General features: G+C 45.2%; 1 protein-coding gene across 1 annotated transcript; it reads right to left on the reverse strand.

Annotated features, from left to right (window-relative positions):
• Positions 1-14,437: 14,437 nt before the first annotated feature.
• Positions 14,438-19,882, reverse strand: ZNF706 (zinc finger protein 706). Its single transcript, XM_040586720.1, has 4 exons — positions 19,747-19,882; positions 16,653-16,789; positions 15,371-15,478; positions 14,438-14,742 (listed from the first exon to the last, which is right to left on the reverse strand). Exons 2-3 carry the CDS (start codon positions 16,785-16,787, stop codon positions 15,383-15,385), a joined length of 231 nt encoding a protein of 76 aa, XP_040442654.1. The 5' UTR covers positions 16,788-16,789; positions 19,747-19,882; the 3' UTR covers positions 14,438-14,742; positions 15,371-15,382.
• Positions 19,883-26,978: the final 7,096 nt, after the last annotated feature.

Genomic DNA, 26,978 nt, shown 5'->3' on the forward strand with positions numbered 1-26,978 from the left:
CATTCCCCACCTCCTGCCAGCCAGCCTCAGGCTCCTCAAACCTCAGAGCAAGGACTGCATGGCCAGACACCATTTCACATGGCCAAGCAACAGGCAGCACTGTGCTGAGGATGGCCTGAGCATGCACCAGTCATCAGTAGCTGGCTGGTGTCACCTGCCCTGGGTTTCAGTTTGCCATTGGGACTGCAGAGCTGCAATGTCCCCCCGCTTCTGCTGCACAGCAGCCCAGCTGGCACAAAAGCTTTGGAGAAGCTTCACCTTGACAGCTGAAGAGGATTTAAAAAGTCTTTAAAAAAAACTTTAGAGAGAGAAATAATATTTTTAAATTGATTGTATTTTTAAACTAAAGTTTATCTGCCTATACATGAAACCCAGGAGTTTGGGTCATGCTTTAAAGCCATTCAGACTTCAGGAGCAGGACTGCCCTCACGTACATTTGCTATCTAAAAGTCATGTCTTTTCTAAACTAATTGTCAAAATCAACACGGGATGGAAGCCTCCTGAGGAGACATCTCCCCAGTCCCTCCTGAGGCCCTCCCTGGGTGGGAAGCAGTGCCTCTGAGGACGCACCTGCTCTCATTTGCCCAGACGAGGAGCTTGACTCAGGCACTTTGCTTTTCAGCCATGGAAGAAGCAGGCTTTCAAATGGCATGATGGAAACTAGTGTGCATGATGATTATATATTTTTTGTTTCTTAGTGGTTATTTACGTGTTATAAAAAACGTATGCTATTACATGTTCACCCCTAACAAGCCAGGGTATTATTTTTTCACCACCCCCACAACACCTACCTCATCCTGAGAGCTTCCCCTGCAGCGGGGCAGTTGCACCCCTGCCCCGCACACGTCACTGTCCTCCCTTGTCCTCTTGGGTCCCTACGCCAGGCTTGCTGGGTTGTGGAAGCGCCAGTCCACCCACAGGGCTGGGTGGCTGCTGGCATTCCCGCAAGCTGCCTCGGGCACGTGTCCCAGCACCGGCCGTGTGTGGGTGCAGGCTGGGGAAGAAATGCAACTGCACATGGGTCTGCTCAGCTGCTCTGCAGAAGGGGAGCCCAGGGGGGAGGGAGGCTGTCCGCCTGCCTTCCTGCCGTGAAGCATCCAAACCAGCTTCTTTTAAGATATTTTAGTGTAATAATTACATCACGGTAGAAATTAGCTGCTCAAGACCAAGGAAAAGGCAAGGTGCTTATCCTGATTAGCAGGTCTTTGTTGGTTACTGAGCCTTAATTTTACAATTGAAAGTGAAAAGCTGACTCACCCTTCCCGACTACCTTCAGCACTGAAGCAAGATTTTCTGGCTTTGCTCTGGAGGCATGAAAAGCACCAGGTACAATAAGATCACAAAAATCATCCAGAGAAACAGCTCAGTAACAAACAGGGAAGAGTTGCTTGGCAGAAGCTAGACAGGAACATTGTGAATTCATTTTAACTACAATAATTGCTACCGAATGGCTGGAAGGAGGGTGGAAGTGCTGTGTTATTACACTGTGCAGAATTTGAGGTAGTTTGTTCCTGGAATTTGCTTTGTTTCCCTCATCTTACTGAATTCACCAGATAATGACTGTCTAGAATTCCTCTTGAAAAAAAAAAACCAACAACAAAACAACAAAAAACCAGCCCGCAAACGAAGGAAAGCAGTGAATCCAGCTGGAACGAGCATTAACCCCCCGTAAGACATAACATAGAGACGAAGCCACAAGAGCTGGAGGCTGCCCCCTCTGCGCGCCAGCAGTGGTAGCTCTGTGCCACCAGCCAGAGGCACCCACCCAGCGCGTCCTGCCCACACCGCAGCCACAGGGGCTGGGGCTGCTCATGTAGGATTGCAGCTCTTGTCTCCGTGGATCCGTTCCCAAATGGCTTAACTAAAAGAAAGACAGCAATGCCTTTCCGACCAGGAAAAAGCTAGGTGAAATAAGGAGTCTCTGGATGTCCACCACGAGCTATCCCAGTCATGAAGCCAGCAGCTTCACGGGGCGCAGTGCTGGGACTTGGAGGACAGGCTTTGGCGTACTTGGACGCAAAGGCTGGTAGATGTTTACTGTACAGAAGCGTGCTGCTTTGCAGCTAAGAGGAGTAGATTTTGCGGATCACGATTAATTCTCCCAGGCATGTGAGCACTGGATGGAACAATTACAGCTGTGGACAGTTTTATCCTCTTTGCCACAAGCAGAAAATGGAAGGGCTGCAGAGGGAGACAGTATTGTATCCCAAATCTCCTTATTTAATAGTGGAACAAAATGTACTTTTATGCCTGTGCAGTTTGTAGCAGCAAGCTGAGGCTTTCTTCCTCTTACCCCAGGGTGCTTTCATTTGTTCTGCCAGCCCATTCCCTGTCAGTCAAAGGATATACATTATTAATGTATGGACTAAATGCTGTTCTCACTCATCCCTTTGCTCTCAAAAGCTCCGCTTACATGAAGAGGACAAGGAGGATTTTGCCCAAAGATTTTAATCGTGTCACTCCGATGAATTGGTTTAACACATTTAAATGGGAAGCTTTTTGTTCTGATTTTTTGTGTGTTTTAATTACTGAAGGCTAATTTAAATCAGCATGGAAGGGGAATACCCTGGTAGCTGCTTGAAGGAGTATCCCTGTAGCTCTGTCTACAAAATAGCAAAAAGATTAACGCTGAGGATATAGCTTTATAAATTGTGGTTATAAACAGCTTGTTTTGGTGGTTTTTTTTTTCCCAAGCAAAAATGTATGTGCAGGAAGAGATGCCAACTGCAAAGGGAGTTTGAAATTTTGGGCTAATCTTACTCCAGCTGAAGTTGAACCAGCACCTAAGGTACATTTTTGACAATTCATGGCCCCGTATCAAGACACACGTAAATTGTATTTATGCAGAGCCACAGTCAAGCTGAGCAAGTCCAGGACCCAGCTGTTTGTGCCCAAAAAGTGACTGTGTTGTGGAAAACACCAGATACAGCAGAACATACACGCAAGCAGCACTTTGCAAGACAGTTGTAGAGGACTAAGGTGCATTAAATGATCCTGAGAGGTGGCTGAGTGATGCCACTAAAGATGAAGGTAATGGCTGCAAAACAAATAACAGCTTCTTGCCCTCACGGCCAAAATGTAAGGGCCGTGCCCAGCAAGTCCTGCTCCTCCCGTTTGTGGGCACTTGAGCTGTGTAGGTGGGATCCCTCACCAGGATTTTATACTGCCCACTCTCACTGTGCTGAGGAGGAGGGCAGGTGGGCTGGGGATTCATTTCCTCTCACACAAGACCTGTCTTTCCAGACAGAAGGACACTAAATGAAAAATCAATGACAAGACGGAGCACAAGAAAGAGGGAGAAGCAAACAGGTTGGACAGGAGGTGCTGGAAATTCAGCAAAGCCAATCCGCAAGGTGTTAGCAGTTCAGGGTTCACCGGGGGTAAAATACGGAGTGGTAAGCCTTGACCTGGGAACTAATTATGTTAAATATATAGTGGTGAAACACACCCAGGGTTTTTAAGGAGCTGTCCGGTTTCCCGCTTCAGAAGGAGGGATGCTCAGTACCACAGTGGTTTTTAGTGTGGGCAGAGTGGGTCAGGGCTGCTCCTGAGCCCTCCTCTCTGGGGCAGCTCTTCACCAGGCGAACATTCACGGTGCAGTAAAAGCCCTGCCTGGCCACCACCGTGCTGAAGATCACATGGCAAGCAGAGAGCAGAGAGCATCAGGTGTGGGGGGGCTGTGGATGTGCAGCCCTGCTCTCTGTCCCATTTGGTCCCAAGCCTTGCCCTTATGCCTCTTGCCAGCTCCCTGTCCCTAAATAAGGTCCTGTGCGTGACGGAGGGCAGAAAAGGAGAAGGTGGCATGGCAGAGGGAAATGCAGTCTCAAAAAGATGCCTTTGTATGAATTTGGATGCTAAGGGTCAAGGCAGTAAATCCTAGTTAAAAATATACATGGTCTAAAAAGCAAAGAACCTTGTGGAGTAAATGATTAACTCAGTGAAGAAGGTGCAAGGGAGCCCATCAGCTGCCCAGGAACTGTTTTATCCAGTGAAGAAAACAGAGAGGCAGAGAGTTTTTCCAGCAGCATTTAGCAGCTGTGACAACTTCTGTCAAAGCAAGACCTGTTCTGCAGGGGAAAGTCAATGTGACCTGAGAAAAAGGACGGTGTGGCTGTGACTAGTGTGCATTTGGGAAGTGCCAAAGAGCCCTGGCCATGGAGCCGGAGCCAGCTGTGCCCTGTGCTGTCCGAGACCCCGTCGGTGGGTGCTGCAAAGGCAGCCATGGGCACGGGCACATGGGGAGGTGCTGGGAAATGGTGAGGACAGAGACCGAGAGGACAGCATGAGGAGCCTGGCAGCTGCTACCAACTTCTGGGACATACCCTGGTAAAGCCGGGTTTTGAAGGAAGGTGGTGAGGTCTAGAGAGAGTGAGGACAGCACAAAGAGGAGGCGAATACAGGAAAGCAACAGATGAGAACAACGACCTTTTGGGCAGCTCTCTGGACGGCCAGGCAGCACACGTGAAGGCTATACGTTAGAGGAAGGGATGCTGCGCAGAGGAGGCGTCAAGGACCTGGAAAAGAAGCATTGACTAAGGAAGGCAGAATAGGCAAGACTCCTTATCTTGTATGAAGGGATCTAGATAGAGACCCAAACCAAGCCAAGGGCTCACATACAACCTAAAGGGACAAGATAATGGTAGCAATGGAGAAAGGAGTAAGGGGTAAAGAGGTATGGGCAAAAGGTTAAGAGTTCTCTTTCAGCAGCACGGAGCTACAGCTTTTGGCTAGACGTTCACATGGAAATGTCAGAGAGAGGAGCCAAGATTTATTCCACAGTAAAGAGGCAGATTGATGAGTTATTTGGAGTAAAAATGGTAGCTGACTCATGTTTTTGAAGAGGAAAGACTCATACAGCCCTCCTAGAAAGCTGGCTGGAAATGGGGATGAGGAAATCTGCCATAAGAATAACGAGACTAGAAAACGGTAGCCATTGGAAGACAAAAAGAATGCAAACAACAATGCTGGTTTTGATATACCTTCCTAAATTAAAAGAAGGGCTTTTTCTACACAATATGAATCCACAGACTGGGACCTGCTTCTTAAAATAGATGGGGTTTACTATAGCCTTGGAAAAGCAAGAGATGCCTATCTCAGAAATAAGTGGTGTGTCTAGCACTCTGATATCTGCTAACTAAGAAACTGAACCAAGGGTAACCATTGGGATTACTTGTTCAATGTCTCCACATACCAATTTGTCTGAAGCGTGGCTTGAGACAGACCAGTCTCAATAATGAAGAATCTTGATTTTAAGTTAACCTCTACACCATCTGTTTCATTATAATCCGCTTCCATTCACTCTCCAGGGGGACAGTAACAGCTTTACTTATTTTAAGCTGGACAACTAACCTTCAGCAGGAATAACATTTCACTACTTTCTCCTAATCAGTTTTAGCAACTCAGCCAATGTGCTCTTGGTAGAGCTTACACCTGCCTGAGAGTTGGAGCCATTCGCAAAGGAATTCCGGGAAGCAGCACTCTTTTTGGCTGTTGAGTTGATGGCTGACCTTTGGTTTTTTGGTGGCACTTCTCAATGTTCCTGTTCCTCTGTTCTAGTCTCCTTTTGAACGGTGACGGCTTCATTGGGCTTTCCTGTTCACTTCCTCCCGTGGAGCTCCCTGGAAATGGAAGGACTTCCTTTCTCTCCCTGCCAGCTCTACAGCATGTGATCTGCTGGAGTTAAATACTGGTCAAAAGCAGCTCATAAACTTCCCTGCTGACAACAAAGTCTCAGCATCAGCGTTGTTTAAGTTTCCATCCAGTTTTTCCCTTCCTGAGACACCAATTATATACAAGCCTGTTGAAGAGTACTTGGAGAGATGAGTACCTGGGTAAGGGTCAATGCAGCATGTGGAGGTTTGGTATAGACATACCCACAACAAGAAGGGATGGAAGAGGAAAAGAAATCACTCAAGCACTCAGCACATTCATTACCACATTAGTTAGAGGGATGGTGTGTCGGTACTTGCAAAATAGCTGTCACGAGTTCCATATAAAGCACATTCTCTTCAAGACAGTTCAGTTTACTGCCTTTAAATGGACCTTCACCATCATTAGCAATCCATCTGAGCCAGCCTCAAGTGCTCAAAAGCAAACACTTCATGTAAGCAAACGCACAGTGAACAGTCCTTACAGTCTCTAACTGGGATGCCCCCTCTCCATTCCTCACGCAGGGCAGCTATCAAGGGAAAGCTGTGTGTCTTTGCTGATCTCGTACAGAAATACAGACTCCCTGCTGCTTCCCTGCTCCCAGCCATAAGCTCCCTGACATGGGCACCTCGGTTTGTCAGAGGAGCTGACTTTGCTCACGTGCCTGGAAAAAGTCAAAGGGACCGGGCTTTTTTCCATCGGGCTGCTGGGCTGACTTAGCTCATGAAAATGCCCAATAAGCACCCACATGGATGACGCTGGGGCACGCAGCTGGAAGCAGGCAAGGGAAGAGGGAAGCAGAAGGACCACCTCGCGCTGGGCAGTGAGAGCTACACGTGGCTCTGCTGCCCACGGAGCCATGGCCAAAGCTCTGACACCAAGCAAGTTTGGTGCAAACACTTAGTATCAGGTGCTTCGGCATGAATTCTCCTTCCTGACTAAAGAAATATGAGCACCCATGGAAATTCATCTTGTGCTTTGGGCGTTTCTCAAGTGTTTCTCTGGTGTCCAGCACTGCAAGAAGTTACTTTGCAGCTCTAACCCACTGCCCTCCGCCATAACAACAGAGAGCCTTTCCTCTGCCCAGCTGACTGTTTTCACAAATGGGAACAACAGGACTGCCTTTCGGATACCTCGCTTTCTGCAAATTTGCCAGGGGTTGTAACAGCTGGGGCCCAGGGCCAGCTAGACACAACTAGTCCCACTGCTGGTGTGGGTCCATGAGCCTCATCTCGAGAGGAAGGTAGCCTGGCGTTCACGAGTAGCAGCCCAGAAAGCACCTCTGCAGATGCCAGGTTGCTTCCATCCCTTCATAGGAGTGAAAGGTGAACTCGGGCCACCACTGACTAAAAATAGATGGTGCAATCAAGGCAGTATTAGCAGTTAGTAGCTTTACACTGCACAATTTTATTGCTACATGATTGCGCTCCTACCCATTCACCCACTCCAAGTGGGGAAGGCAGGGGCAACACAGAGATGTTTGGGTCCTGAGAAAATGCCTGGAGCCACAGTGCAAGCAAGAGAGTATTCATTTCAGAAGTGCCCAAGAGAGTGATTTCCAAATCTCTGCCCATGGGGCACTACCATCTGTGAGATCCAGAGTCATATTGCCCACACAGTATTTCCAATTAAAAGGCTTATGATGAAATAGCAGGAGAAATTTTGAGGATTGACAGTGACTGTAGTCCAGAAACATCTCAGGACTTTATCAACTACAGTTTGCGAAGCCTGTCTTGGTACAGCACGGTCTATGTTTTTTAGGACAGACCACTGCATCTCCTAGCCAGGCAGAAATTGTCTCCTGATTGGCAGAAGTCCATTAAACTGATTTTAGTAACATACATGATTTACAGATTTGACAAAGGTGTCCAAGCTACCAGCTTTCTGCACGTGCACGTGAATATTTAGCACATGACAAAATTAAGCTCCTACTGACTTCAGTGATGTAGAATTCAATTGTTACTTGAGTAAAATACAGGCATGCTTTGTCCATTCAGAAAGCAGTCCAGAAGTCAGTGGTGGGTATGATCCAAACAGTGTCACATTCTTTCAGCTGCGTAAAAGCTCATGCTTTCAGATGCATAACAGCAAATTCTTTGAATGATTTACTGCAGCAGTAAAAGGCAGCTGTGTACTATTTCTTAACCTTTCTTAACACGGTCCTTAATAAACAGTATTTCTTAGACCTCATTAAGAAAAATATTCTCTTCTAGCATTGACCTGGTAAGAGCTATAGCAGCAGTAGGCGCCTTTCAGAAAACATATCTAAGGTTTAAGCAACTTTTTCTGAAATCGCAACGTCTCAATTTATTTTCTAAACACAAAATACAGCAAGTGAAATCGAGTCATAAATGTAAATTATTTTCCCCTCTGTTTCTGTGCAGAGAGAAAAAGAAGCTCCATTGCACAGAGACTATTCTGGTTAGTTCCCATACTGCACACAGCCTGCTGTGATATGAAATCTGAATTGTATCTCCTTCAACAACAGAAAGCGCCATTGTGTTAAGCATTACTGTAAGAAAGTGAGTAATGACCGTAAGAATAATTCTGAATGCCATCAGGACATATACAAACATTTTAGACTTTTTTTTTTTTTTTTTTCCCAGAAGATATCATTCTTCAGTTACTCTTTTGGTTGGAAATAAATACTCAGTTTTCACCCTTCAAAAGATCCACAAATAATTCAAAATAAAGCAACCACTTTATTGCAAAATATGCAGCGACCATTTACAGCTAAAGAATACATGTATACCAACAGAGTTAAAACTATTAGCAGGTGCTGGCTATTGGAACTTGAAGGCACATCAGGAATAAGCAGCTAAAAACTAAGGCCCATCCTGTTGGCCTGACAGTACGCTGTGCATTTAAGGTCCGTCTGTTTTCCCGGTGTTTTCCCGGCATGCTTTCATTTTGCAAAGCACCGCATAAGACACAAAGGCAGCCTGGGTATTACCCTGTTACTGGTAAACAAAAGGTAAAGAAGACAGGCACAATATACTCTTCTGAGGGGTTGGATGGCATTGGCATCATTATGGAAAAGAACAGACAGCAATGATTCAAGTTTAGGGACAGTTTTGAAAACCAGAGGAAGAAATGGTCAGAATGATGTCTGGTGAAAAGTCACTCGAGCAGTTACTCTAATCAGTGCTATAGAGTTTCATATGCAGCATAACAGCTACTGCACATCCAGATTTATCAGGCCTGCCCGGTCTGCAGTATCTTTCCCACTGCCAACATGTGGGTAAGTACTTAGCACAGCTCCAACTTCAATGAGAAAGTCTACAGTTCTGGCACATTCGGGACCATGAACTCATCAGGACAGAGTATATATAGCTTCTGATAGCTTCACAATGGGCAAACCGTGGGAAAAAAACCCCAAACCTAAAAAGAATTTTGGAAGGGTTGGCCCTAATGGTTGTGCGGTGTGCTGTAAATGTAAATTAGTGTGGGTCCTGAGAGCCAGACAAGCAACTGGGGTTTAGATGGCTCAAAAGTCAACAAAAGTAACACCTTCTTCAGCAGAGTAAAAAAAACCAGCTGAGGTTCTACAAGGCAGAAACAAGGCATGTAGGTACATTACTTGCTGAGGAAGGAAAGAAAACGAAAGATAAGATTTACAAGTAAGTAATAAACAGCACCTTTGACTTCAGTCAAAAGTTAACTAAACAAAGCATGTTAAGAAATTGAAAGAGTAAGTTGAAGTATTAGGAGGACTTAGATGCCATTCAAGTTGGCAATAGGGGATTACTCTTACCCTAGGATGCTCCAGCAATCAGCCGAGTCAGTGCGGACCATGAGCATTGCTCTTTGAGACCTCACACAGCACAGAAAAAGAGTCCAGGAGAGCAGTGGGACAAACAAGGGATTTAAAAAGAAGGGGACTCTGTCAGTCAACCTAAACCTGGAAAAAAGCTGGAATAATTTTTATACAATCTTCTTTCTAAGCGCATAGGGAAAAGTAACCCAGCACCAGCCAGCCAACACAGATCTGTCAGGAACAATGTACTGCTGTTCCCCACGACCATCCATTTCCTCCTTTGTGAAAACTGGCCCGGTGGCTGCAGGTCCACAAGATCCCAAATCCCCCTGTCGCTGTAAAGGCCTTTGACGCTGTCATTCTGCCAAGTCCTCACAGGTGGAATATGGGGCTCCAATCCTATACCGGCCGTAAGGAGAACCACAGCACTACAAAACACTCTCAAAAAGCAACTGCCAAAGGCTTACTGGGAACCTGGCATGATACTCAAGCAGGTCCTGCAAAGATTTGCCTGGGATCTTTCCCATCAGCGTGTTCGTGAACAACTCAGACGATAGAGTAAAAGAAGCCATCTGCAAGACTTGCTCATGATACCATACTTGGATGAACTGTAAACAGCATAGGAGACAGGTCTAGAATGCTGGTATTCTGAGAGGTTTGGTCTGGGATCCACCATTAGAAACAGGTATGCAGGCACTAAACAGGCACCAAATGGAGATTATTAGTGGTACCAAAGTGGATCTGGGATGTTTGAAGACCAGGAACTGAATGCGAGTCAATGTGATGCCATTGCACAAAGGCAAATAGCATTCTGGCGTGTGTTAACAGTACTAGTGTACGAAAGTGCCAGAAGTCAATTGCTCCAGCTGTTCTGCAGCAGCCTCAGACAGCACTCTGGGTCACAATCTGGCCCACATGACTGAAGAGCACAGTCAAACTGGAGAGGATCCAGAGAAGAGCACTAACAATTGGTAGACTTAGAAGTGGCCTATAAAAGGTGATTCAATTAACTGGGTTTACTTAAGAGAGAAGACTAGAATAATATGATGGCGATGTTCAAAGGAGGGCACTGTTCATCACATCTATTGCCAATAAGAATTGACTTAACTCGCAGGGATAAACTCTTGCTGTGATAACTCTCCAGCTGTACGGCTCAACAGTGGTACAGGCGGCTGACAGGATCATGGGATCCCTTCCATCGGAAGCATTTAAGAGTTAGAGAAACACTTCCAGTCACAGCCTTGGCAGATTTAATTAGAGCAAGGAGACGGGCTAGATAACTTTTTGAGATTTCCCTTAGTCCTTACTCCTCTGAAAGAGCTCCAGCATTCAGTGATCTTTTGCACACCGTTTGTGATTTTGTAACAGCTGCCAACAGGGAACACGCAAGTATGTTTGCCATGCCGTCAAAGTGCCGTAAGGACTTTACCTTTATCTATTTACGCGACAGTATTTTTCAAAGGAAAGCTGTGCTCTATTTCCTGAAAAAGCTGACACCCTGCTTGAACAGATTCCTGTCAGATAACAGTGCTGGAACAACTAGAGGTTCCTCCTTTCTCAGAAACCTCAATCCTAAAAGGCATACAGCAGGATTGTAAAATATACACCCAAGCTATTCCACCTTTTTTGAAAGCTTCTGAGATAACACAACTCCCTTAGTGAGTCTGTATTGTGCCACATCTACATAAAAACCATAACACAACAGACAATGCATTAAAAAAATTCCAATTAATTTGGACAATATTGCCCAAAACAGACAGTAAAATTCCAGAGACAGAACTTGACACCCTCCCACTGTCTGGACTAGAGCAACATCGCTGATGATGCTATAGAGTATGAAAAATCACGTACTGAATACCAGTCCACAGCTGAGTTTTGGGGCTGAATTCAAAGTCCACTGTGAAACCTTTAAGGTTCTAAATAGGGAAATCGGAGGCCCCAACTATACACAGCAGAATGGGGCTGGGTAGAGAGAAACACGAGCTGACCTTTGGTTTGTTTGTGGATTCTGTAGGACTAATCCAGTTTACTGGTCAAACCTTGGGAAGACCACACTTCTAGTACAACTAAATACTTCCCAACTTGTTTCTGTTAAGAAGGGGATAAAACAGACCTCGAGCCTAACAGTATTTGATGATAAAAGACATTTGATCCATCTTATTAAGATGGGAAAACAGTTCAATATTGTTTACAGAAATGCTACAAATTCCTTCATTACTATGTGGTTTGCAAACAGCCCATGGTCATTAGCTTTACTTGAGCTGAAGTATTTTCAGCTCAATAGCAAATAAGCACAAGGGACAGTCTCCAGGTACATTTCAAGCACACTTAAAGGTACATAGCAACGGTCTGCAACTTCTATTTCAGATTTTTCACTCAGCTTTTTGATAGCAAGAAGCCAGAAGCCCTTAGACAGAGGTACAGAAGCTAGTCTAACACAAATTGCCACACTGTTCTTGATAACCCAGCAGTCCCCGAGATGGCTTCATCACAATCACACGTACTAACTTCTACTCTGGGATCTAAAGTGACGCTTTTTTTCAGAACGTCCTAAGCCCTGCTTAAAATGTGATTTCAGCTGCCACTTAAGGAGGTTCCCAGAAGAGATTTGGGCTTCTGAAAATACAAAATCACTTCTTTGTTGCTCCACAGGTATCCATGACAGCTGATGCCCACACTGACAAATAAGAACCCTTTACCTTAATGCTGTCCCTGCACAAAGATGAACCTTTTTCTGGGATTCTTGGGAAACTTTCCATGCCTATTTTTCTTTCTCGTAAAGTGAGACAGCTTCAAGTTCCAGGCCTGTCCACAGCCAGGAAATTAATTTTCTAAGTGCAGTAATACTTGTTTTTAAAAGCAGGCAGGAAATATGACATTTTACGTTTTAGTTTTTAAATTCTCTTTAATCAGACACATTACAATGCACAACTGTGTCTTTAGCCAGGTAACAGGGTGCCATCCTTCAGATCAGGACGAGACGATGGAAAACTCCTAGTCCCTCCTCTAACCTTTTAGATACAGGGAGTTTTGCAGATATTCTAAAATGAGGACATTTTCCACATTTAGTATAGCATTCCCCCTACACTTATAAAGCCTTTATAACAATTCAGTCATCGCTTTCATTTATTTCTATAATTGAGATTGCAGCTACTGCAGCTGGGGATCTTACTGAACTGAGGATTACCCTTGCCTTCTAATACATAAAGCCCCATTGTTTCACAGGGTATTTTCAACTCAAACATCATAAAGTTTTGAAAATACAATTCTAACTGAAGTTAACCATCCCACTAGCGATGCAGCTTTCCAGCTCTTCGGTGCTCATTAAGAGAGATTGTTTATGAAACAAAAACTTTTTATTTGATGCTACACAATCTGAATTGAAGGAACAGAACATATACTTCACCTCAGGACCAAGCTATAGGGATACAGCCCAGAACATTTTCCAAAGTAAAACCAGACTACCAATCAGTGCAAGACACATCTTTATCCATTTGCACTCAGCATATTTTCAGACAAACTACAGCATTGGAACATTTAAGTATCTCCCCCATACAGCACAAAGGTTGAGAGCAGATTTCTTGCCTTGTGGGAGCCAGTTTGTCAGGATATATGTATCGATAACATTAAAGAAAAATAAATGAAGCGTTACATTCTTATGTCAGGTGTACAAGTGCAGTAGTGGATTACTCTGAGAGGAGAACAACATTATTTATAAAAGTTAAGTGGTATACAGGTTATCCTGGAGTGACTATAATACAGAGAAACTTTATGCCAAAGTATTTACAGAGATACTGTCACAGCAAAGAGGACAGGAAGCTAGTCTCACAGAATTAGTTCAATAAAGAGCAAATGAGTGGATGAAGACAAAGGCTTTGACTTTATATAATAAAATACCAAGTGCATTCTTTTAAGTGAATGAGTCTTTGAGACTATGGTCCTAGATTTTAGGAAGCCATCTGAAGGTCTGATGTACAGTCCGGCTGCATAGCAAGGGTTACTTGGACTGCCAGAATTTTTACATCCATTGTAACCTCAGTAAATCACAGCAATTCTAGTACTGCTTCTTACTGCAAGGTCAAAACTAAAGCTCTTAAATAAGCCCCCTCCAAATGCCAAAGATGGGATTTTGTATAGCAGACCTTCTAGCACCATTCAGATGTTACTCCACTACTTCTGTACTGTACATCTGGGATTACAACTAAGCCCAAAACACTTTAAATTATGTTTAGCTGCTCAATGTTCTTGGCCAGAGTTATTATCCAGCTTTTTCTTGTCAATGCAACTTTAATCACATCCGATTTCTTTAAGTAGCTGTATTATTTTAGTTACTTTGGCTCTTTTCCAACAGGCTTATTATTTTAAGCTGGTTGTGCAGAAGGTTATTAATGGCTGGCTATTTTGCATATTTCTTGAAGAGTTGCTACTGAAATAACCAGACGCATTTGAGGGTTTGACTGCTCAAAATATCATTAAAAAAATTTTTCAAATCAAATTTTCAACTAAGAGCAGAGTTGCTTTAACCTAGTATTCGCAAGCATTTTTCAAGCCAGCATACCCAGAAGCATTCAACCCTGCCACCTCTCTCAGCTTCCTCAGCCGCCTACCAAATACAAAGGATAACAAGCATAACCAGAGTCTCTCCAGTGCATGACTTCAAGGAACATGATCCCTCACGGTAAAGGAATCCCATTGGAAATGGCTTGCAGTATTAGACTCCAATACACAGGACAAAAATGTAGAAGGAAGTCTCAGGATTCTCATGCAGCTTCTAGGGAGTCTGCTGCACCTTGAGCCAACAACTTGACCATTAGTGACCAGGCTCAAGCAGGCAGCACACTGAACAGTAAATCTGAGCAGCTTCCCTTTTCACTAAGGATTAATTTACTGTAATGTACATTACTTTCAGTGGAACGATACTGCTTAGGTTTTGGCAGGATGGGGAGAATTCCACTTTGTCTTTTTTATGATTTTATAAGGCAGATAATGCAGAAAGTTGAAACAGAACTTCTACAATGATTTAATCTGTGATATTGTAAAATCAAAGTACTACTTTATTAAATGAGTTATTTTACACAATATGAACATCAATATAATTACAATTGTAAAAAATTTTTTATAACAAGTATGGACTGATTTTTCAGGATTTCCAAATAGGGCACAACTGTACATTTACACAGAATTGTCTTTGCATGAAGCCCAAGAGGGAACAGCATAAAAATATGAATGTTTCTGTAGCCCCTTCATTTTTGCTGATCAACAGTTTTAGAAAAGCAGCTGCAGGTTTGTTATGTAAGGTCTGACAGTAGAAGAGTCAATAGGTGCCATGATTTCACCTATAAAAAACAAGAATAACTCAGTTAAGCTGAACCATTACACAATGCTGTTTACCTTTGTGTGAATGAAATACCTTAATACTGCTTTTCACCTTACTTCAGCCTTTTATTATAACCACTTCCAGTTACAGCCTAACAAGCGGCGACTGGAAAATCTCTTCCTATAGTTAACACAGAGGTTAAGTTTTGAATGCAGAAAAATCTGCATTCACTTGCATAGCTTCAGGAACAAAAAGGCTCAATTTCTGTAAATATACTAAACAGCTACTTCCATTACATGTTTTGTAGCAACAGACAGATTTAACTTATATGTATTCTGTTCAAAGCAAAACCTAACATTTCAAAGCAAGAACTAAATAATAAAGTATTCCTACAACTCTAAGGATGGCTATTTGAAATAACATTAATCCCTCTTAAAGTCCAGGCACAGTGAAATGCCACAGCCATTTCACCTATGTAAGTATTAACTTGCTTCTCCTGTGTAACAGTTCAGGGGTGTAACTTTAACCTATAATTAATTTTCATATTAAAGGAAAAGCAGCAAGTTTTAAGTCCCAGCTGTTGGTGGCAAAAAGCTGATTTGTAATACACCTTTCTCAGACAATCATTTAAAAATTAAGGTAATGACCTGTAGACAACTTTACGCCTGAACATCAGCCAATTCTGGAGGAAGTGGAGTCTTAGGATGCTTGCTTTCAAAGTGCTGTTTGAAGGTCTTGGGATCCGGCATTTGTGTCTGATTAAAGAGAGACATTTAACTTTATGCACAGTACAAGAGTTCAACACTACTACAAAACCTGTTCTCTGCTATATTTTATTTTCATTTTCCTGAAGCAAACTGTCTACTCAGTGACAGAAGTACCATTAATTTAGCTGCAGAGTAAGACAGTAGTTAACCTCAGTTTTTCAGAGAGGTGCTTCTGAGCACCAGTATCATGCTGTTTTGGCATGTTCATCAAAGGTATTATTCTTGCTAGAAATCTCCCTGCAGATCTTACACTTCACAGGTTGGTTTGGTGGGAAACCTACCTCCTTACCGTTTTCCTTTTCAACAGCTAAAAGACCAACATTTACCCTTTTCAGAATCGAACGTTTAGGGAAGTTATTTCTTTAGTTTATCAATAAGCCAAAGAGTTGTGGTGTAGACTGATTCTCTACTTGGCACAAGCCATCTCAGACCACTGCTGCTACACAGTTGCAGGCATCAATTGCCCAAAGCGATTGCTGCTACAGCCTGATCCACAGGAAGAGGAGCTAGTTACAAGTATTTAAGTGAGCAGCCCTTAATTTGGAATCTTACTTAAAACATTCAAAGTGACAAATCTATTTTGGGACTGGCCATTTAAGTGAAAATGGCAAGTTTATCCTTCAGCTCCAAAACAAGCACATTCAGGAAAACCAGCCAAAAGGAAAGTATAATCTGATTAGTGCTCACATTTCTGTTCTCTTGTCAAGTAATTTATTCTAGTAGAAGGTACTGTGTATCAAATTTACACTAAAGCTTTTGGCACTACCGCTTTTCCTCTCTACATTAACATTGATAACCAGTGACTCTAAGATTGACCAATTCAATCACAAAGAGAAGAAATATTTCTATCTGGAGATTAAACAGGAAGCGATCTCACACTTTTCACATCTTATACATCATACTAACAGCACATGCAGACCCCTGCAATTCAAAAGGCAAGATAACTACCCAAACCAGATCTGTACATGACCTGTCAGATTTTGTCCTATCTCAATACAGAGAGTAATCTGTAAGAAGTCACATAACAGAAGCAAATGCTTATAGCAACAAGCTAAACAGCCCCTTAAGAAGTATTTTAGCTTCCACTAATCTTTTAAAAATTCTGCTCTAAGCTGGAAGACAGACGTGCCTACAATAGTATTTTGTCTTCAGTTCCTCTTACCCTACAGACAGTGCAGGTATATATCAAGGCAGCCTTGGCTGCAGCCTTCTGATCATGTCCTTGTTTCTTTTTTTGCTCAGCTTGCTTTTTGGCGTTTTTCTGCTGTGACTGAATCTTCTGCTGTCCACGAGCCATATCTACAAACAAAAAGAAGACATTTAGTCTACAAACATGAGAAACTACTGCTGCTAGCTGACTCAGAAGTCGTAACCATGAGCATGACGCCGTCACGAGCTGTGTCCATAAGGCCTACAACTCCTATAATTCATATACAACAGACATCTGTTCAAGCTCTTTACTATGTAAAGAGTGTGGTTTTAGTATAGTTCTTAAAATATGCATCAAAATTATTAGGCCATTCTAAGGTTTCTTCCTCTACAAAGCTTCATGGTCTACTTTTAGAAAGTGCTTTCAATAGTCAAAATAATTACAAGTTTCCTTTACAGTTCATAGAAATTTATTCTCTATTTCCACAGGTATAATAAAATCTAGTGTTTGTTTGGTTTGGGTTTTTTTTTAAAGCTTAAGACTCAACCTTTATTTCTGGGAACCTGAAACAGGTTCCAAGAAAGTCAAATCAAAGTATTAGTCAAGCTGTACTACTACCTTCTTGTGTATGCGCTTGTGAGCTGCTCTGGAGTTGGGAATGCCAAGAGCAATAGGTCACCCCTCTTTATTCAAGGCTATTTTTACAGGTGGCTGTTGTTTTTGAATTTCAGCCAACTTTACACACATACATACGTCTTAAAAAGTAGTAAAATCACCCTCACCAGAAGCCATTACTCCATATATAGACAAGAGCATAAAGGAAACAAACACTATTGCTGTATGCCATTAGAAGGTCCACCAGAAGAAAAAGCGAGATACAAAAATCACATTTCAGGGAGCAGCAGAACAGCACATTTTACAACAGCCCACTAGGACACCCAATTCAGCTTGCACCCCACCCCCAGAGCAGTCACCAGGCAGGATTTGGGCGCACCAACAGAGCAGGCTTCAGAGTGTGGTTATATAACCCAGCAGCCCACTTGCTACTATTATCTTTCTCACAGTCCCTCACAGCCCACGCACAATCCAGTTGTGCAGCTCTCACAGAAGCACAAGATTTACTATACAAGCACAGGACAGCTAGTGAAGTCCATTGTTTTCAGGACAACTAGCAAAGCCTAACGTTCGCAGGAGGCTGCCTGGTTAGTCATTGCCCTTCCACACAAGCTGGACATTTGCTGTTTGGTAGTCAGGAGACACGCTGTGTGACTACAACAGGTCTGTCATGCTGTCCTTTCCACAAGGGCAGACAGCCTTCTACTGCAAGGGGGTGAAAGGCCTATCCAAACAAAGACTGACCTCCAGTAAATATGCACGACAACCCCTTAAAACCATTATGAAAATGAAGTTTCTACAAAACATCAACATCTGGAAATTCAGCATTGCAAGACTTTCTTGACATGCAGCAAAGATGGCCCCAAGACCTGAAACACTCCCGCAGATTGAGAGGAACCTCTCAGGCCACAGTCCAGTTCTCTCACGGTATATAACACCACCACGTAATCCTTTACAGAAGTATTACACTACATCTTCAGTGTTCCCTCCTCTTTCCCCACCGGTTTCTCTAAAAGGGAATTTAAAATTCCATATGGCTAACAAAACTGAACACAAAAAACCCCACACATCATTAACAAGCGTAAAGAAATACATGTGGTGTTCAACAGTTTCTCTAAGATACAGCACTGAACATTAATAAGACTAAAAATACCAGCCTATGCTTCATTGTATGCTACGGTTATTCTGAAACACCCCAGTCAGGGCCTCACACTGTTTACATACAGCATGGTTCAACACGAACACTAGATTCCCATTCAAAAAAAAAAAGGAAAAAAAAGAAGAGATATTGCCAATAGCTTTGCATACACTAGAAGGAACTGCAGGTTTTATTCTGTTCTATTTTACCAGCATTACAGTAATCCTCCAGAAGCCAGGGGGCTTTAACAAAAAATACTCAGATGTAATAATCTTTTTTTCATAAAGTGTTTGCATGTTACTATGTATTTTAGTCCCCTGATAAGAACTTCTTAAGTAGTACACTGCAACAGGCAACCACACTGAGCCTGTACGTATTTGGCAACTGCTGGTTTCAGTTAAACAAGAAAACATGAACAAAAACATCTGCTTAAAAATACCAGCCTCCATGTGATGCCCAAGACCAAATATCTGAGAGTTTAAATACTGCAAATTACACCGAACACAGCTGAAAAACACAGAAGGAATACTCAATTACTGAAAAATTAAGCCTATTTGGACTAGCTATTCTAAGAAACTGAAAAAAAATAATCCCAAAGTTCGTTTAAAAGAATGATTTCATCTAGGAGGCTAAATCTGTATTTTAGTTGCACAACACAGGTAAGTGTTGTTTTCCTCATCAGGCACACCCTCAGAGAGTGCAGCAAACCGGCCTGCCGTTCTGAAATCATACGTAGGAAGCCCAACACCACAGAAAAACGTGCTGCCAAATGCGAACAGCAACAGCACGGGCGTTAGAGGGGAGCGAGGCTGGAGCCAGCGGCCCGCTAACGCCTCACGCAGTATCATTTCCTTGTAAGTAACCGGAGCGGAGAGTTTCAAGTCCTAAAACGGGACACCGACAGCTGCTTCCGCTGTCACTTCCAGAAAGTGGAACAGCAGCCTGAGGTACCCCGGCGTCCCCGCCCGGGCGGCGGCGGGCTCGGCCCTGAGGGGCAGCAACGGGCCCCCGCCCGGCACCGCCGCGAGGGCGGCCTGAGGCGCGCAGGGCACCGGGAGGCCGCGGCTCCCGGCAGGGCCACGCGGGACGGGGGGCGGCCCGGCCGCGCCACGTGCCCTGCGGGAAGGCCCGAGGAAGGAAGCGGGCCCCGGCGGTGGAGCGCCGGCCGCGGGGAGCCGGCCCGCCGCAGGCCGGGAGCAGAGCGCGCCGCGCTGCCGGGCCGCCCCCTTCCCCCCCGGGGCGGGCCTGCTCTGCCGCGCCACCGCCACCACCGGGCCCGCTCCCCCGCGCCCCCCCGCCCCGCAGCCGGCGCGGCCGCCCCGCCGCGCGAAGGGGGCCGGCACCGCCGCTCACCCGGCCTGGGAGTCCGGCCTGGGCGGCCCTGGCGAGCGGGTGGAGAAGGCTCCGCGCGGCCCCGCAGCAGCCGCCGCCGCCTGCCCGAGAGGAGGAGGAGGAGGAGGAGGGACGGCGGGTGCCGGCACTGCGCATGCGCGGCCCCGCCCCCGGCGCCCGCCCTGCTGGCGCGCGACCCAGCCCCGCCGGCCAATGGCGGCGCCCGCCTGTTACATAAGGCGGGGGGGGAGGGGGCGCGGGGCCGTGCTGACCCCGCGCTGCAGCCCGGCCCGCCCCGCGCTGAGGGGAGTGGGGGCGGCCGCGGTTACGGCGTGTCCCCGCCGCGAAAGCGCTCTGCGCGGCTTCCCCCGGGTGGCTGGGGCAGCCGGGCCCGTGCTTGGCGGTCAGAGGGGAGGAAGCAAGGCCAGGCCAGGCCCGGGGATCTGGCTTCGGCCCTAAGGCGGCAGCGCCGGCCCTGGGGCAGGGGCGCGCTGGTGCGGGACCCCGGGCGGGCCGCAGCCCCGCCAGCGCCCGGCGTTGCGAGGGGCCCGGTGCGCGGGAACAGCCGGGCAGGGCGAGGCTGCGGTCACGGGTGGCTGGCGGTGGCTGCGGTACGGCCGGGGCGCGCAGCCTGGCTCCGACCGCTCGGCTCCCGAGGGCCGTTGCCCCGGCTGGGCCCGGGGTCGCTGATCGGTGATGGGCTCCGTGTGCCGCGGGCAGCGCTGTGCCGCAGCGCCGGTGGGACTGCGGTAGACGCCTGCCCTCAGCCCGCCGCCGCTGTTCCCGGCAAGCCCCGCTCCCAGGCACATTCCTCTGCGCTTAGCATGCAGGCGCAGCCTAAAAATAGTTGCTGTTCCTACTCAGTGGCATCCAGAAAAATGGCTCTGGAGAGGCTGTAGGGAAGGGGCTGGAGATGAGGCCAGGCAGGGATCCCGGGGAGGACGAAATCCTCCTGTTCAGGTGGCAGTTCGTGCGGAGGGGCCACGTGTAGGCTTGAAGGGTTAAAAGAACTGAAAGCAGAAGGAAAGAGCCTGAGAGGCGGAACTGGCTTCAAGTTGAAAATGTGCTGCATCTTGTTTTGGTGTTTAAGGCAGGACTGCAGAGGAAGTCGTTTACAGACTGTATTCAAAGCAGAAGTGATCTGAAAGGTATTAACTTGCATGAATAGAGATGGAGGCAGGCCTTGCTAAGAAGGATAAAGCAGCACTTTTTTTTTTTTTTAATTGACATTTTCATACATCCCAAAGGAAGACTGAATGTCTGTGCCTTCTCAGTTGATAGACCCATTAGGAAGAGGAGAAATAGCAGCAGCATCTCTGCTCAGAGGTGATGTTCTGCCACTCTTTGAGCAGCTGTAGTTTTAAAATAAGCCTTGAGTCTTGAAGAGTTCTGTGTCTGGGGCAAACCAGCAAACATGATATGCTTGCTAGTGGAATTACTAGGTGTGGGCTTGGCATTCTACAGGCTGGATGACTGTAATGTTCCCTTCCAATCTGAGTGAGAGGAAAAAGAAGAAGGAAAAAAAAAACCACACACACACACACACACAAAAAATCCCTAAAGCAGTACGCTAAATGTTTTGGGCCATCATTACAAGACATGCCCAGAGCATGACAGCAGTTACAGGGGAGCTGTGTAGCAGATTTCTGACACTTAAGTCACTGGAAGTAGGTCTGGATGTGTCAACATCTAAGACAGTCAAACATAAGCCTATGATAAAAAATGAAGTTCCTAACATTTTCCTAAAAAAATTGTCTTCCTGATATTCCTGTTTGTAATGATGTCTTTATGTTAAACTGACAGGACTAAAAATGCTTATACCTAGACAGTGCAATTCACACTGCATTAAAGTGACCTTGTCAGCAGGTTCTGAACTCTACGGAAACAGGCAACTATAAAAAACACTGAAAGTGTGCATGTGCTTGTGGGGCAGTGAGGAGAGGTGGACGTTTTGGGTTCTGTGCTTGGAAGCAGGTGGTTTTCAGAATGAGGTTTCGCTTTGATTGGAGAGAAGATTGCAAAGTGAAAAAAGCCTCTTTCCTGGCTGATGCTATTCTAGGAGGACTGTTGGCTTCAGATGTCGAACTGGAGATGGCTTTCAAGAATTGTGTCCCCATACTGTGACACTGCTACGCACCTGGCTGGACAACATTGTCAAATAAAACAGATCACATGCCACACACTGAGCTCTGGCTGATCTCCAAACCTTTTTCTGCTTTTGAGAGAACAAGATCGCCTTGCAGGACAGGGAACTGCGGTCTTCCCTCTGGCTGCTCTGTCTTTTGTCCCTTTGGGCTGTAGGTCCTGGTCATAACATCAGTCCCTGTATTGCCCAAATCATGGCTCTGCAATTTAGATGCTTCCAAAGGGACCACTGGGGAAAAACAAACAAACATGAAAGAAAGAAAAGTCCCCATAGCTGAGATTTCTGCTATGAAAATAGTAAGGAAAATTTCCCATTCACTTCAAATGATTTTTTAAAATTTATTCACTGCATGAAAGTTATCACATCAAAGTGGGTATTTCCATGCACGTGCACAGGTTAGCAGAGGGACAAAGGGTAGATATGGTGAGCTGGTAGAGAGGCAGGGCTGGTCTGTGTGCTGGGATGCTTTGCATAGCTCTGACAAAATGAACCCGTTGTAATTGCAGTTTATCTGGCTTACAGACTTCGCCTGCTTTGTGTTGCTCCCATATGAGGTGAAGCAAGCCAGAGTACATGAATGAAAGTAGAAGTTAAAATGAAAAATAAATGCAAGCTTTAGACTGAAACGTATCTTGAAATTGCTAGAATTGTACTGCAGTGTTTTTCTGCGTGCTTCTTGTTTAATTGTTGTTTTCTAGTTTAAAACCAACTCATAAACTCCACAGATATTGCAGAGTGTTCTGCATCAAAATAGAATGAAAATCAAGAATACCTCTCAGTAGTTAAGGGTAGACCAAATGCAAGGAGTTCATTATTATCCCCAAGCCAAGACTTAGAAAAATGTTTCAATGGTTACAAATAACTGAAATCTTTAGCAGCATCATACACAAAGAAAACACAGCTCTGTATGAGTGTGGATAAGGCATCTGAGCTCTTACGGAGCCCCTAAAAGTAGTTCAAATTAAAAAAAAAAACAACACCAAAACACCACATTATTATCTTCCCACGTTGAGACCATTGATGAGGAAACAAGGGTCCAATTCAAGCTTAAGTGTGGATGTGGTGACCAACATGATCAGAAAAAGCAAAATACCAATCTACTCAGGAAGAAAGCAGCAAAGGAAACTGGAAGGAGCAATGCTGTAAGGCAGGATTATTTGTTCGTTTGTTGTTTTGGGATTTTCTAACAGTCTTGGGTGTTCATTATTCTCATGCTTATTTCCCATCTCTTTGGATTCCAGCTCCACATCATTTCCTGTGCCTGCACAGAGGTACAGTTTCTGTCATTAGATATAACATACGTGTTCTGTGTGACAGCGACTCGTTGGCACTTGAATTCTGGTGTCCCCAGCATGACTGCCTGCTGCGGACCTGCTGACATTTAAACATGTATTATTAAACCCATTTTGAAAGCAGTTGTCCTGAGGTGCAGAGCAAGTTTGCTCACAGCAGCATAGGTGGGGCTGCGCTTCCCTTCTGAATCAACTCCTGTGCATCTGCCAGGTCCTCCCACTGCTGTTCCCTACCACGCTTACTGCCTGTGTCTTTTTCCTAATCATTTGCTTGTGTGCTCGCTATTGATCCGGTGTTCTCATCAATCAAGCATCATCTCACTGGCTAAACGCTGGTGCATCTTGAGTGCTGCCCTTTGCTACCTGTGGGGAGTACACGTGCTGGTACTGTGTGCTTGCCTATCGAGTGATGTTATTCAGTGCCCCACCACGACCCCTTGGCATGTCTGAACAAGTCAAGGAAAGGGAAGGGGATGCGCCCTGGGCCCACAAGTGGTGGAGGTTTTCTCCCTAGATTTCATGGATGCAGGCCAACATTGACAAGAACGCAGAACTGCAGAGAGATTGGCTCTGCAGTCGAAGGTCATAAGACACGGACTTTGAAACCAATATCCTTTGAAAGGATATTCAAAGCTGATGCGATGGTAGATCAGAGTCAGTATTGCTGAATTTCAGGGACAAGATGACATGGTTGCAGGCAGAACCTCAGACAGGCTGGAATCCTCTGCAGTTAGCATTGTTTGATATAAAACATCATGCAGCAGTACTTAATCTAGCTTGGGGGCCTGACCAGGTAACATTTTGCTCATTTACCCTTTCTCTGTGTTAGCATACCATTCTTTTTCCTGTAAAGGCATTTTTCACAACCACAGCTCCAGCTCTCATATATCCAGTTCATGCCTCCCTGACACAACATTAACTCCTGTCCCTCCACTGACCCTAATTGCTGTGTGCTACTTTTCCGCAGCTGGAATGCTGGCATTTCATGGGTTTGCCTGGTATTGCTGTTGTGGCAAATACAAAAACCAGTGAGATCTTAAATCACGTATTTAGTTCACAGATTAAATAGATTCTTAGTTCTGCACTGGTATGAGATGATACCAAATCACAATACATATATACTGCAGGATGAAATATTTTAAGGCACACGATGGTATGCCTCTTTCTGCATGTTACTGTAGAGCTAGGTATTTTGTAGTGTGCAGTAGGCTGATCTGCAAGGTTTAGAAATGGGAAAAAAGGGAAAAAAAGAAGAGAAAAAAAAAAAAAAAAAAGAGAAGGAAAGCCAAAGACTCTGCTCTGTTTTGGAAGGAAGATGGCACAGCAATGCAACTCTCTTGGCAGGGCACCGCAGGCTTGCGATACCCTTCCACTTCCACTGGAGCTTTGAAGGACCAGCCCCTTTAGCGGCAATGCAGGTTTTTTCCTGGTTTGCCTGCTGCCTTTCTGAACAGTTTCTTTGTTTCAGGGACATCTGATAGGGTCGACACCTGATGGGTCACATCCTCTGGAACAAGGACAACCTCAGGTGATGTCCACCATATTGCCAGCCTCCCTCTGCTGCTCACTGTACTCATGCTCCCTTCAGTAGACTTCAGAAACACATAAACAAAAGGGACATTATCCTTACTAGCAAGACAGTCCCCCCTCTTCTTCCACACCCCCAGTAAGCTGGCAGCCTGACAGGTGCCCATGCATTTGTTAACCTTTTCCAAATGTTGATACAACAGTCACTTATATCTCACCCCTACCACAGCCTCAGGATCCTGTGCAACAAGGTAGCCTATGGAAATACTTTTGTTACCAAATCTTAAATTAGGACAAACCCAGGGAAGAGTGTTCCAGAGGTGATGGTAGATTGTGGTGTTGTGTTGTTTTGCTTTTCTGGCATAGACACTACAACTAACAGTCCCTTCTCTCTTTCTTTTTTTTTTTCTCCCATAGCACCTGACCCTTTGCAGCAAGCATGGATGGAGCTCCTTCATTGAACATTCCTCTCCCTTGGAAGGGCAAAAAAATGTTCAAGGGAGGATGTGACATGGAGCTGCCCACATTCTCTGAGAGGCGAAGAGAGGGCTTGAGGAAAAGGCTCATGAGGAATGACAGAGAGGGAGGCAGTGAGGAGCTCAGAGATGCAGTTCCTCAAAGGTTGGCAAGGCGTATGCATCTCCTGGGGAGCATGGGCAAAGATTGTCTTCTGACCTCTAAGTATTGTGCAGTCTCTCCTCTTGTAAATCCATTTTGTTGGATGTGACTTTTGCTAAAAACAACAAGGTGCAAATGCCTTTCTCAGCATGTCACAACTTTTTTGACCAACCCACACAGACAAACTGGAGACCTTGAGAACACACGCTTCCGTTCTATATAAACAGTTTAAAATAGATTTTAGCTTTGCACAGCATTACGTACAGTTACTGTTTTTAAATGCACACCAATTAATCTGATGTGTTTATTTGCTTTTTGTGTGTGCCCTCGATTCATGCTTTTAAATCTTGTACATGTTTAAGTCCCTGCCTTATCATGAAAAGCAATATATCTGTACATTTTTAATTAATTCAGAATACCCAGATTTCCCTCCTTCCCACCAATATAGCTAAATATATATGAAGCAAGAAAAACAATCCTCACGCTGTGTTGTGTGCATATTAAAAGCTGTGCAGCACTTGTGATTAAAACCTCTCACAAACAGGGCAACATTGTTGACAACTTGCCTCTAGCCTCCAGGAGGGCAATACATCCCTCAGTCTGTGCTTCTGAGTGGCTGCACATCCCAGAGATGCCTCTGTACTGAGGTGGCTCAAAGCATCCACCAGCTCTGCCTGCTTCCTTCTTCAGCCCATCTGTAAGACTCCACCCTCATACTAGCAAGTATTTTAGTAGTTGCTTGTTGTACCTTGTGGAAGGGGCGGTTACTTCTCATCCACAGCCAGCATCTCCATCTATCTTTCATCCATCCACATGCAGATTTCATTGCCATTCTAGAGTTACTAAGGGCAGGGTGGGAAGCTCTTTCTGCTGTCCAAATAGCATGTAAAATCTTGCTGGGCAAGGAAGTGAAGGCCAAGGGTGCATCCCAGAATGACACATCCCCTAATGAGCACAGAAAGTCACTACACAGGAAAGGGCTCTGCAGCTGCAGGATGTTCCCCATGGAAGGAAAGCAACCTTGGACATCCAAAAATGCCACACACACACTGCTAATTTTCCCAGGTCTGCAGTCCTGGCTCAGCCCCAGCAGTCTGCTGCTTCAGGAAGAGATCAGCAAGAAACATCTGCTGGATTTCAACTTTTTCCTTTTCAGATGCCCCGTTATAGTCACACTGAAGACACTGCATGACTTAAAGGCAGGAATCCAAAGACCCTGCTGCAAACTGAGCTGCAGGGGTTGCTCTGATCGCCTGTTTTTCCTGCCAGCTGCTGACAGCACTTTGAACATAGTAAGGTCTAGCTCACAAACACTGGTGGATAAATAGGACCTGGCAAGAGAAATCAGGGGAATGATTTGGTTGCACCAGGCAACTAGATCCCATTGTTTTCTGCAAAAGATCCAAGACTGCTGCAGCAAAGCAACGAGCTATAGGATGTGGGAGCAGAACAGAAAACTCATTCCTGGAAGCAGCCAGCAATGCCAAAAGATGGCAGCTATATGGAGGTAACATTACTTGTGGGGCAGTGAGGTAGAATGTATGTGCTGATTGTCCAAATTGCTGCAGCTGAGTTACTGTGGATGTATGAAGCCCACAGTCTCGTCTCAGTAGGTGCTCATAAGTTTACTCTTAAGACAGGCTGCCACGGTATGGAGGAATGGAAATCCC

Source organism: Falco naumanni, chromosome 3 (genome assembly GCF_017639655.2).
Source record: "Falco naumanni isolate bFalNau1 chromosome 3, bFalNau1.pat, whole genome shotgun sequence".
Taxonomy (NCBI): Eukaryota; Metazoa; Chordata; class Aves; order Falconiformes; family Falconidae; genus Falco; species Falco naumanni.

Coding starts and splice junctions, on each gene's coding strand:
- ZNF706 (XM_040586720.1), bottom strand. CDS start 16,787: ATGGCTCGTGGACAGCAGAAGATTCAGTCACAGCAGAAAAACGCCAAA. Junction 15,479..16,652: donor ATACCTGCACTGTCTGTAGG/GTAAGAGGAACT, acceptor CTCTTTAATCAG/ACACAAATGCCGGATCCCAA.